The 13,236-nt window shown below is 45.0% G+C and overlaps 2 protein-coding genes across 2 annotated transcripts in view; both read left to right on the top strand.

Moving 5' to 3' along the window:
- The window catches only part of LOC129387813 (uncharacterized), a 40,985-nt gene extending 32,720 nt beyond the window's left edge, over positions 1-8,265 (top strand). The window contains exons 4-6 of the mRNA XM_055077386.1: positions 4,678-4,886; positions 6,110-6,437; positions 8,239-8,265. Of these exons, the coding sequence (XP_054933361.1) occupies positions 4,678-4,886; positions 6,110-6,437; positions 8,239-8,265 (564 nt within the window). The remainder of the gene's footprint in view (positions 1-4,677; positions 4,887-6,109; positions 6,438-8,238) is intronic.
- Positions 7,830-13,236, top strand: part of LOC129387711 (uncharacterized) — a 29,829-nt gene continuing 24,422 nt past the window's right edge. Inside the window, exon 1 of the mRNA XM_055077157.1 lies at positions 7,830-8,679. Within this exon, the coding sequence (XP_054933132.1) occupies positions 8,644-8,679 (36 nt within the window). The 5' untranslated portion in view covers positions 7,830-8,643. The remainder of the gene's footprint in view (positions 8,680-13,236) is intronic.

Genomic DNA, 13,236 nt, shown 5'->3' with positions numbered 1-13,236 from the left:
ATAAACACGCCAATAATGCTCCGAAAGTGCGTCGGAAGTGCGTACCTAGTAGTTGACGTTTAAGGGGAACACCGAATGATGTCCTTCAAGAAGTAGCTCGTTGCCTAATTCTCTCTGGAGTCGTGAGTCGACGCGAGCCTCTGCTCAAGAGTACCGGGTTTGGTGGCAAAACCTCCCCTTCACTCTATGTATACCAACGAACAACAGAGTAGCGACGATATATGTTTCGCGCGAGGGGAGCGATATCCGCGATTCTCCGCCGCCGCCACTGATGGGGAGCACAAAGCAGCGCTTCCTTTTCTTCTCTTTGCCGCCATAACATTGGCGGGGGCATTCTGTGTACTCGCGCACAAAGAAAAATGGCCGCGGCACCATTCGTCCCCGTTTATGCAGTGACGCACTACAATGGGATGAATCATTCAGAAAGATAGAGAGACAGTGAAGGGGGCAAAGGTCGATTATTTCGTACTCTTTACAGGTAAGAGAAGATATTCAGTTATGCCAGAGCGGGACGCTTCTGTAATATTAAATTGGTCGGTCTTACGAGGACTCTTTTTAGGCAGTTGGGACATCTCGTAGTCCTTCCGTCATACTGGGCGTGCCCCTGTCCAATAATCGGCGCGTGAACGCGAGGTGCAATTTTCACTATTGGAACGCGCTGCGCTCGTAAATACAGAGTGTGACAGTGTGAAGGTCGAAGGGTTGAAATCTGGGCCAGTTGGTATATACTTGAACGAAAAAACCAGTCAAAAACACAAAGGACAAGAGGAGAGGTTCACACCACAACGACGGGGTGGTCGTTGTGGTGTAAATTCCTTACAACCTTCGGGGCTTATCTTGTCCGAAACGATGTACGTCATTCATCTTGCGGGCCTGTCTTTGTTTCACGCTGCGCGCCCAGTACTCTCAGGTCACGATCGCCTTTGTTCGTGTGAGCGTGCCATAGCAGTCTTGACAGAGGAAAGTATAGAGAACGCAGTGTGTTACAGGAAATGCATGCAATATCGATGAGGATGATTGTTTGTGGACGAGTCCCAAAAGGGTGCAAACTTATTCTCAGAGCGTTGCAGATGTAAACGCGCTCACATTGCGTATTCCTCTGATGGAGTTGTAACCGCTCACGATGCAATGAGTCCCAACACGTCAGAATTCGGTCAATGTGTCATTTATATATATATATATATATATATATATATATTGAATGTAGTTAAATTGCTTAAGCGTGGCTAGGGCGTGGTGGTGCGTGTGTAGGTAGTAGCATTAATTACGACCTTTCTTATCCAGTAGCGCCATCGGCCATAATGACACTCCGGGAAAACAAATCTGTCCGTTTCTGCAAGTTTCAGTTGCGTTGGCATGATGATCAGCAGGAAGGTGCGTTGCACTGCTTAGTCAGTAGGCGATAATGTGGGTACAGAATGGGTCAGATATCCCCTTGTAACTAAATCCACAGTCAATACTTTTTTTTTTCGTTTACTACAGTCAACCGGTTTTTCTTTGTGTTTTGGAATTAAACTGTCGATAAAATTCATGCAGTGGTACAGTCAAACTCGATTTTGAAAGCACAGGTTCTTTTGAGAATTTAGGCAGAGGCTTTCTCAAAGCGCAAGAATTCTCGACGAGTATTTGTTTGAATTCTCTACGAGAATTGTCCGCTGTCCTTTTGAGCAACTCATAGCATTTATTTCCAATAAGGGCTTAGGTCAATAATCAACAATAATTAGTAATCAACCATTAAAGTATTATTTAGGCGCCAAATATTTAATGGAGAAGTTGTAGAGGCCTCTTGACAAATACCCAAATAATTTTTTCCCGTGGTAATAGCTGGTGTGGTGTTAATTTTTCCCGGCTGCAAGCAAAGGAGCAGGACTTGAAAAGAAAAAAATCACCACGCTTACGCGCACCAATATTCGTGCCCTCAAACATGCTACTAACGAATGCACGCCGACCGAAGGCATGAACAGGCTTTAAGAAACGGAGATGGATTGAATACAATGGTCGTGGCTTCCACAGTTGCTGAGGTGTCTGTTGAAAGGATGAAGCAAATGGAGAAGGATAATAAGCGATAAATAATTCACGGCAATTGTTGAACCTCTGTCAATGTTCTTGCTGCTGACAGACGGCGTAAGGACGAGGGGCTTTTGACGACGGATGGCAATGCATCGAACACGACGGGTGTGGCCATCCACTGTCACTCTTGCTTGAAGCCAATTCATGCCGTCTCTCTGTGTGCAGCATCGGGGATTAGTTGCTATCACGTTTGAGCTCACTAACGTGGCTGCGTGCAAGCACCTAGCCCACGCGGTTCTTTTTCACATCTCTCGCACTTCCTTTGCAGTCCAGATGAGTGAGAATACCTTCAAGGAAAGGAATTATTTGAAGACTTATCAATAGGCCTCTACAACTTCTTCATTGAACGTTTTGCCTTTAAAGCAATCCTTCGAAAGGTCGCTAATTTTTGGGAATTGAAGATTTGAGCTCATAGTAAAAAATACTGTGTTTCTAAGGAGGACTGATCAATGGTAAGTTGGCTGCATTGCCGAACACACACATGGAATGTTTAAAGGCGCACTGAGACAATATTTTCTTGCCTTCTTTATTTCTGCTGTAGCTCAAGGTCTGGCACCTCTAAACACCAGAATATAATACTGTGAGGCCTCACAGAACCCTAAATATTTAATTATATTAGCATTTCTACTGTGCTGAGACATCGTAGCGTCGTATGTCGTCACGTGAGAGCAGGACATTCGGACTTTGTTTACATTCGCCTCGGCGCGCTTGGTCGTCCCCTATGCAGTTAGACTGGCCCTCTCAATGAGCAGCAGCATACGAGGCGACATAGCTCACCGGAGTGAGTGTCACAACGTCGCAGTGTCGTGGTCTCACGAGACCCCATACTTTTTGGTCTCGTCATAACATATCCTCATTCGTAACGAAATCAAAACTGGCTCTAGAAAAGCTATTGTATTAAATTTTTCGTGGCGCTTTCAGGCTTGTCACTATATTTTCTAGGGTTTTGATGTCCATGGAACTTCATTTACCGCAACGAGATGAATAGTCGAATATATCGCGTCAGTACGAGAGTTGCAGACTGGATCCCGCCATTTGATTCCTATACCACTAATGTGAATGGAATTCCCCGTAATTCCTCTCCTGACAACTGCTGTGAATGATGAGAATTTGACCATTACCGCTCCTGGAGTGGCTGAGCTGGTCCATTCTAAGCCTGCAATAACAGTACCTGAATACGTTTCTCTATAATTGCTTACTATTTGCGGTTGCACGCCTAACGGCAAAAATATTTTTTGATGTCTTAACAATATAACAAATTATGCGTGTTACTTGTTTTTTCGCGCTTACGTAAACACTGCTTTGTGGCCTCTTTTTTTCTCATTCAGGGCATTGTTGCCTGTAAGCTAACAATTTATAATAATTCGCCTAAAGTGAAGTGCAAAATAAATTTACACCGTGTCCGCCGTAGTGGGTGAGCGCTTTTATTTGATGAAAAAAAATCAGGCCATAGGCAAGCAAAATTAAGATGGCGTTCTGCGAGGAATGTGCGTTCGTAGCAGTAAGGAGCTCAGAGCCGAAAGGGTCGCTGAAGTCAGCTGCCCTTGTCTCACATTTACTTGGGTATCAACGGGACACGCAAGTAAGTATCAGCGGCATATCAGCGTATCGACAGTGTGTGGGAAAAAAAGAAGAAAAAACAAACATGGTGCGCGATTTCCAAATCACCGTGGATTCGCGCACGCAGTGTGCCAACACTTGCAACGCGGGTATTTTGGACCTCCATCCCTTTGTAGGGGTGCGTCAATTTCGGAAACAGAATGGAATACGAATACGAGTCGAGTGCTATGGGCAAATAGAATTGAGTCCAAAATAATTTTCGAATGGTTTTCAAATATTGAGCAGAATGCTTTCATGGTTCACACGAAAACAATTTTCACGTGATATTGCGGTCAAACGCTTTTGTAACAAAGTGTTCGGGACCTCCGAAATCCTTCATTATAGAGGTCACTTTGTTGTAGAGGTCGCAAGCCGTACCGCTTACAATAGAGCAGATTGAGCAGGGGCGTGCAACCAATAAAAGAAAGTCTTAGAAAAAGAAGTCGCTAAATATTTTTTGTTCAAAATTGGTCAGACAGAATGCGCGACCGCTGCTAACCTTATTGAATCGAGGTTAACAACATGCCCAGCGCTGAAACGTAGGAGCTACGCAGCTGTGTTAAGCTGCGGATTTTCGAATGATGCTACACCTCCCTTGCCATCAAAATTTAGGCTTCGTTTATGCTGGAAGCGCACGACGCACTAAATTCCACCGACCAGCATGATTTGGCTAAGCAACAACAATTTCTGCCCTCAGCATAAGCTTATCTGCTTTGTCCGTGTGCGCAGTGTGATAAGGAGGCACTTCCAAGTTTCCAAATTTCCATATTAGAATAACGTTTACTCACTCACTCTATACTTTAAAAGTAATTAATTATAAACGTAATAAGGCTTTGTTGATTATTCAGTTATGGTATTTTGGTTTGTGGTGCAAATATCTGCAAGGATTAGGATTGTGCTTTAAAAAATATGTTTGTCAGTCTAAAAGAAAACGCTTGGGAAGGTTGTTTGCACCTGGACTCTTGCAATGATTTTTCGACATTGTCGTTGTTTTATCTTTCTGCAAAGATGACATCGCCGGGCTTACCGAGGGAAACCTATGACCCTGAAGAGAACTTCCTCCTGCTGCCGGGCGAGACCGTGGAACAGTTCTGCAGCAGAAAGATTGCGCCAGAGTTAGGCCCTCCACCACCCCATTACGGGCTGCCAGCGATCCCGCCTGCTCCGAGACCGAACGATGTACAATTGCGGCCAGTAATCTGCGTCTTGAACGCTAAGTGAGCATTCATAGGTGGCGCTGTATGGTACAGCACTGGCGCATTCACCACGCGGGCGGGCATGCCTTCGCATGCCTGTCATTTCAATCGGCGAAAAAGTAAACAAGATGGACTGAATGGCAATTGTGGCATTTCGCGGTTTTATACTGTGGCGTCATTGTCTCCCGTCCACCTGCCCGCGCACTATTCGTCGAACTGCGCACTGATATCGAAGCAGCGCACTTACATCTGACACGTGCACACACGCACCGAAAGGACATACACAAATACTGCAACTACTGCATTGTTGTTCAAAGACCCGCCTCTTTGTAGTGTCCTTCGAGAGGCGCACGTGATCTGACCGCAGTGAGGCCTCAACGAGAGCCAGAGTAAAACATACACAAAAAAGATGACATGTTTTTCTTGGATTCCCCCTCTAGGAATAATCGAAGTGCAAGACAGCGGCGCGCTTTGTCAGACGGTAATACCTCGGGGCAACTGATACACCTGTCTTTTCATTTATCAATTTCTATTGCTTCAAGAATTGCTCTTGTTTTTTTTTTCATATATTTCTTGTGTACAACGTTGCGTTCCTTGTGTGCATGTCCTTTCTTTGTGTGCGTGTACGTGTGAGATGTCATGGCCCACCGACTAGCCCATCAATGCCTTTTAAACTGCGCACAATAACCGCCGAATTTTACTGTTCGAGCCGCGGTCACGTATTCCTCCAGCTACACAACGTGCGTTCCGGCGGTCTATGCCGTTGCGAAAGAATCCGGCTGGCGTTTCACAAGATCAGAGAGGAGTTCACGTTGACGCCGAATACGGCAACGCGTTTACGTGCTTTCTACCCGAAAACATCTATACTATAGCGTGGAATCACCTCCCACGGTCAGCCACACCCGCCGTTGATACATCCGTTTCTAACTTTTTAGAAACTAATACATTTTGGAGGTATGACTTTCTTGTGCTTTTTGTGCAGCTTATCGCAAGTAGATGATTACTTTTTATAGGAAGTTCTGCTATAAAATTTATTGTCCTATTATGCTATTGTATATCATGCCTAATGTATACCGTCTTACTTTGGATTCTGCTTTTTTGTTATTTACCTCTAGCTTCTGTAATCTGTAATTCCTAATAGCGCTATACTTAAATAAATAAATAAATAAATGAATGGTCGCGCTATCACAAGTGCTGCTCGTGGAGCTGCGCAGAATGCCTGATGGCCGCTCGGGAACTCGCAGATATCGACGCTCCCAGGAGGAGTACCTGCCCTCCCATCTGCCGCTAGACTACTGCTCTTCGATCGTCGTGTACAGCTACGGAGTGCACGGGACCTCCGGCGAGATCGCGCAGAAGTACCGGAGCGTCGAGAGCTACGCGAACGCACTGCGGACTTTGAAGAACAACGGCCAACTCAAGCACCGCACGAATAACATTACCGTGTACTTCACCGTCGGGGGAGAGCGCGAGGACAGCGCCAACCTTTCGTTGGTGGCCTCAACCACTTACCGTCTGTATAGGCTCGCGACAGTCTCGTCTGATCATGCTGGCAGTAGCGAATTATGGGAGGTAAGCTATTCATTGATATCGTATTCCGGGCATTTAAACGAAATCGTATTACGAAATCAAGAATTACTGACATATAAGATAGTCGGCTGGAAGCTGTACTCTGGTTATTGTTTTGACGACAGCTGCGCTTATGAACGAGGTCACCGCTATTCTTGTGCCGGGTCTCCGCGCTGACTGCGCAGCCGACGCGAGCGCGGGAAGCGTGCACGGTGTGAGCTGTGGCACCTTTCTTTGTTGCTACTATCGCGCTTATCGGCACATAATTGATGGATGTTAAGTGATCGTACATCGCGTTCTCATGACAGTGAAGAACGAGATACTGTGATAGGCGTGACTCGGAAGACTAGCTCTTTATTGGAACTTGCGGTCAGAAAAAAGCGAGTAACGCTCAAGCGCGACGAAAGAGGAAGCCGCACTCGTCGGACGTAGAAATCTGATCTACGGGTGACGCGCGTCGGCTATTCTTGCGCGACTCGGCGGAGATTTCGGCGCCATCGCTGGCGGTCGGGTGCGTTCCAGAATGTGGTGACAACATTATTCGTGTCGCGTGTGAGCCCTGATCACACAAGCTTCGGCGACAGCATGTACGACAGCAGCTAGAATCGGCGGCAGGAGTCCAGAAGGTTCCGGTACAACCAGGCGCGTCTTGCGCCGAGCGATAACTATTATGGCAAAACTAACTCCGGGAAATTCAGCAAGATGGAGGAAACGGCACGAAAGCTGTACGTGACGATTGAAAAAGAAGGGCTGCCACTGGATGAAGGCGACGACGCGCCTGCGAGTTTACGTGGGTTGGCTTCCACCTTGACCAGTGTTTGGGGCACACGTAGTTTCTGCCTACTTTATTGTCACGTAATAATATTAACGAGCATTGCTTGGCGACAAATCGTCTGTAATAACTAGTGCGTGCATATAATTTGTCTTCCTATATAGGTGGTTTTCGGTTGCCATCACATTTAGTGCCATCGGTTCTTTCTTTTTTTTCATGGTGAACAATGTGCTCTTAGTAGGCCTTTTATAATTGTACGTTTAAATGTATTACGCTTGCGCGATGGTATTCTGGTCATCAGTTTCTTTAATTGCACTTGTATCATGCTATTCCTTGAGTGTGTCGGTATGATTACTAATGTTACTCTCATTCTTTATTTACTAACTCCTCCACCTCCTCCTACTACTACTGCTACTGCTTCTAACTACTACCACCACCACTACTACTACCATTACTACTACTACTACTTCTTCTACTACTACTACTACTACTACTACTACTGCTGCTGTGCTGCTGCTACTGCTACTACTAGTATTGCTACTACTACAAGCAGTAGTAGTAGTAGTTGTAGTAAAGTTGTAAGCAGTAAGTAGTAAGTAGGGATTGTTCTTCTTCTTGGTGTGCTCAGTTACTACGAACTACTCTGGAGTTACATCGTGCTTCGAGTTTCGTGTAAGATAGACCATTTCACATTCCTGTTTATCACAGCGAACACAGGACTGTTCATGAAATACAAAGATTGCTCAATATTAATTTTGTTGATCTCAATATTTTTTAGTCGCTGTTTATATATTAGTTTCAATTTGCCCTGATTTTTCTGTCTTTTTTTCGAATCTACATTTACCTTGCATTTTGTTGAATAGTTGATAATTAATATTTGTGTTTTCATTTAAACTTGTTTGTTTTTTTTCCTTTGTATTTTGCAAAAATGTTCTCTGTCTGTTCGTCCTTGCGTCATTTCGCTCGTTTTTACTTATGTCCTCTTGTAGTTTTCTTTAACTTGTTCTCGTTTTTGTTCTCGGCACTATTCAGACCTGGACATTCTTCCTAGGCTCGTGAAATATACAGTTGAATGATCGATCGATTGATTTATGTATTGATTGGTTGATTCATTACCCCTATTATTTCCCGCAGGGAATAAATGTGGACTGGAACTATCCGGGAGACGCATGCAGCCGTCCCGTCTACACCAAGGGCATTTTCTTTCGGCTGATAAGCTGGCTTAACAGCTCTGGTCTGCGCCTCATTGTCACCGTCCCGCCAGTGAAGTCACGACTCAGCGCCTACAGCCTCGACGAAATATTCAGCGCAGTCGATTACGTCATCATCAAGACGCACACGCACACAGCGCCCCCATCACTGCGCAATGTCGTCAGGTGCAGCGGCGACCAGAGCGCAGCGGCAGACGTTTTCAACGCAGCGCTCAGTACGTTCAACATGACCGACAAGGCGAATCTGGGATACAGCATTTCGGTGAGCGGCGCCCAAGATGTTCTATAATTCTGAAAGGGCTAAACGGCTGTCCCTGTCAGATCATACGCCACGATTGTCGCAATCGGTGCGAGTAGGTGCTCTACGAAAGAGAGCACGCCCCTCCCGACAATCCCCAGTAACACGTGGTCTTCCTCTCAGCCGACTTCATCCTACGGCTGCAAACTTCCTAATCTCATCACACCACCTAGTCGTTCGGGGCTTCGACAGCACACATTGTCACCCAATAAGAAAGTTCGCAGTTTCTTGCTGTTGGTCTAATTATAGCGTGTCGTACAACAATGAATTTGGCGCATTTTGACACACCTGACACGTCAGTAGGTTAGTTTGATTGAGAAATTTGTTCTCTGGAAAGTGTTTGTTTGTGTCGTTAGCTTTATGCGAGTTGCGAGAACATGCGCGGTCCGCATTAGTTACACAAAAAAGAATACCTCTTATGTGCTTACTGTCTGCAAAAAAATGAATTGTTGAAAATGACCGCTCGTCCAGTATTTATGTCCTCCCCTCTCTGTGATGGTGCTTTTTGTGCTAAATACATTATTGTTGGCACTTGCGCATGAGAGACGAAAAATTATACAGCTCGGCAATAAGGACGCCTTAACGTATTTTTAGAGTCCTTTGTTAAACGCAAGCTTTCTACGAGACGCTGCGGTCAGTGTCGCTTGGATAATTTTAGTCTGTCTGTCTGTTTGACGTGCAGGAAAGCAAATACAATCAATCAATCAATCAATCAATCAATCAATCAATCAATCAATCAATCAATCAATCAATCAATCAATCAATCAATCAATCAATCAATCAATCAATCAATGTGCCCAGGAACAACACTGAAGACGTAGTTTTGCTGCACAGTAAAACAAAAACAAGAAAGGTAGAAATGTAAGACAACTATGCAACACAAGCCAAGGGATTAAAAATTAGACGAAAAAGAAAAAGAAAGAAACATTAATCAATTGCTACATATTGAGCATCAATACGGCAACAAAACACAATTACGGAACGGAGTACACGTATACGAAACGAGAAACTATACAGGATATCCCAACTTTCATACTCCAAGATTTTAAAAATATGCAAATTCCACGTAGCCGGACAGAACCAAGGTAATGTTGTTTGCCGTCGCTAGGAGATATCCACATTATTTCTGGCATTCCGCTTAAATACATAATTAGTACACGCAAAGTGTATCTAACAGCCAATCATGCGGCAATTTCCGTGTATTTGCGGGCTCCTTTCACGCTCGAAAAACACTACTATGCAGAACGTATTATGCAACAGAAAGGTGTATCGAGAGCTTTTCATGTTGCTCTAGAAATTTTCATGGACACTTCCAATCTAATTATGATATTTGAGTAGTGGACTGATTAATTCAGACTAATTATATAATTAGGTGGAATGAAAAGAGTAGGATACTTCCAAGCGACGGCAAATAACATTACCTTTGTTCTGTCCAGCTACGTGACATTTGATATTTTTAAATCTTCGTGCATGATATATACCCTGCATATACGAATTTGTGCTGGCACCAGGCACGTACCCAAAGGGGGGGGGGGGGGTACGTACCCCCCCCCCCCCCGCCCTACCCGCGCCACCACACCTCACACACATTCCTAAAGCGCCGCCAAATCATTCTTGAGACTTCACAATGATTCGGCGCTCAACATATTGCTGCATCTTTCACTTCTCTTGGATGACGGTAGTTATCGGCATCTTCGTATCCAGCTTTTCTGGACACAAGGGTTTAGTTCGCGTGAGTGCCACCACGTGGCGTACTGACCTTCAACTTTTCAAACTTCCCGCGGTGACGCGTGATGACGTCAACCAAACAAACAAAAAAAAGCTATCCCTGCGCATTGAACTTCGCCACAATGCTTGTCCCGCCGGCGTTATCAGTGTTCTTGATAAAGTGTATTCGCTCGTCGCCTGGAAATTACTCGTCATCCTAAGAGCGTTTAGTCGCGACGAGCAATGGTTGATTCTGGGCTTTTGATGCGGTTCTTTTTTTTTCTTGTTCTTTTTTTATTTTCCTTTTTTTCTTTTTTTTTCATTCTATGGAGCAAAGAAGCTAGCCTAACCGTCAGAAGCACTTCGGGACAGCCTTTCTTCTGTTGGCACACATTGTTAACGTCCGAACATCGCACAGCATCTACTAGAGACGTCGTCGTGGACGAATTTTGATTTTGCCCTATCGAATTCGTTCAGGCGCACACAATTATTTCACTAACAACTTTTCAATGGGCACTCATGGGCTACCGCCGCAGCTGCAAATCTAGATGTGCTTAAGTATTAAGACATATGCATGGATAATGTTGGTTTTTACCTTGACACAAAAGTCACGGCACAAGAGTTGAGCAAACTGGCCCTGTGTCGTGGCAGGGTGTGAGACCGAGCTAGTTGGTATTCCATGCTAAAGTAACTAGCGCAATAGTGGACACAGGACACTAAAGAGGCGACAAGGATAAGCGCAAACTTCCAACTGGGCGCTTGTCCTTGTAGCGTTTTTAGTGTCCCCTGCCTCTTGCGCTAGTCACTTCAGTCTGTGTCGTCGTCCGTTAGCATGCTATGGCCGAGGCTGCTCGCAATATTACGTCACATTTACTGGCCACCAGGCAAGGTACACCCTTGGGTACGACATATACAGTACTTGCAGTTAGTTTCCAAAGTCGTCTCCTATGGCGGTTATCCACGTGCGTGAAGCAAGAACGCTATTTAAAGTTATTGTGCAGTAATATATGCGGGATTTGTATATTCTCCACATTCTCTACCATGTTGCCGTTCCGCCTTTATTATATAGCCGCAATGTATACTAGCAGCTATCGAACGCCATAAAGGCTATCCACATACTCAAAGACCTCGCGCACAGCTCCTGACACTTAATTATATTCAAGAGTTGTGCGTCTGACCAGGACATCCTTAACGAATGTGACATAACACATTATGAGGTTTTACTTGCCAAAACCACGATTTCGTTTTGAGGCAGGCACGCCGTAGTGGAGGATTCGGGAATAATTTAGACCACTTGGGATTTTTTAACGTGAGCCTAACCCTATGTAGGCGGGTTTTCGCATTTCACACCCATTTAAATACGGCTGCCGTGGTTGGGATTTGATCCCGAGACCTCGTGATTAGCAGCCGAACCCATTAAAAGCTAAGCAACTACGGAGGGGAAGGAATGTTGGCAGTAGGAGGAAGGTGACAGCCGGCACGTGAGACAATTTGTTCCCACCCTCATTGCGCGAGAATCGGTACCATCTGTCGAAGAATGACACCATAGAATGCACTGTGTTCAATGTGATGGAGTCCGCATCCTATATTTCAGACTCGAATCATACTGTAACTATACTGACGACTAGGCATCTCGCTAATACGTGCAGTCGCTTGACAGCTGCCGAGCGCTGGCGTCGGCCACAGGACCTACTTGACCTTTGTTCAACACTTGCCGACATTCTCGCCTTACTTCGCACCATTGCGTTTCAGCTGAACTGCTTCAACAGCCAATTTATTTGTGCCAAAATTTGGCCACCCTGTCAACGTTATGGTGTCTTATTTTTAAGTCATCTTTTATATTTAGGCTAATGCTGTGATGAAATTTGCAGCGGTTTCACCTTTCCCAAAATGCCCGCATTTTTTGAGGATACTTAATAGACGTGGAAACCATTGCGTGGCCCCCTGACCAAGCTGCTCAAAAAGTCATTTTATATCCCTGAGGTCTTGTGCAAGCTTCTGCCTTCTTGCCGTTCATCAACCTCCTGATTTCCCTGTCAAGTGTATCCCATTTTCACGACTCCAAGCCCACGGAAGTTGGCAATGATATAATGTGCATGGGATTAAAGCCATTTAAATAATTTCTACTGTGGATACGACAGCCGCTTTTGCTCACTGTGAATGGAAATATTGCGTTAATGAGCGCCATTCTTAAGCATCTATATTGACAGTCAAAAAATTATGCGGATCCCATGTATGTGCGAATCGATGTAAGGAAAGCTTTCTGTGTTTGTTGTCATTGTCATACGTAATCTCCACAGACTAGACAGGCACTCTCTAATGAAATGCTGTCAATGTTTGCCTGATTACGACTGCCATTGTGATGCAAATAAACGGAACTTCAACTCATTTTCTCAGAAATAAACGCTGAATGAAATGCTGACGTCATCCTAAACAAGATCAACAAGCGCCGTAGTGCTCGGTCTTATGATGTGCCTATTCGTAAGCTTATATTCGCGACTTACATTTTTTTTTTTGGGGGGGGGGGGGGGGCGATGTGCTCTTGCACCCTAGAAATGTCCCTCGGATGTGTCTGATGAGCTCGGTTTTATTCTCAAGTGCCCAATGAAAACTCTCATCGCTGCAACTTCATGATGTCCTGGTGGGAGGCCACCATGGCGTGTCGCGCAAGTAAGACCACGCTGATTCATTTGGGCTGACATATACTATTTTGTGCGTCACACTTCGCCACATTCATTTTTAAAACTATGGCAGAGATCGAAAAGGGCGGCCAACTCACTACGTCCCTTTCCTCTGTTTACTTCCGCAAAGTGT

The sequence above is a fragment of the Dermacentor andersoni genome, chromosome 2 (genome assembly GCF_023375885.2).
Source record: "Dermacentor andersoni chromosome 2, qqDerAnde1_hic_scaffold, whole genome shotgun sequence".
In the NCBI taxonomy this organism is placed as follows: Eukaryota; Metazoa; Arthropoda; class Arachnida; order Ixodida; family Ixodidae; genus Dermacentor; species Dermacentor andersoni.
The sequence above is the reverse complement of the archived record's forward strand: the minus strand, read 5'-3'. Positions and strand labels throughout refer to the sequence as shown.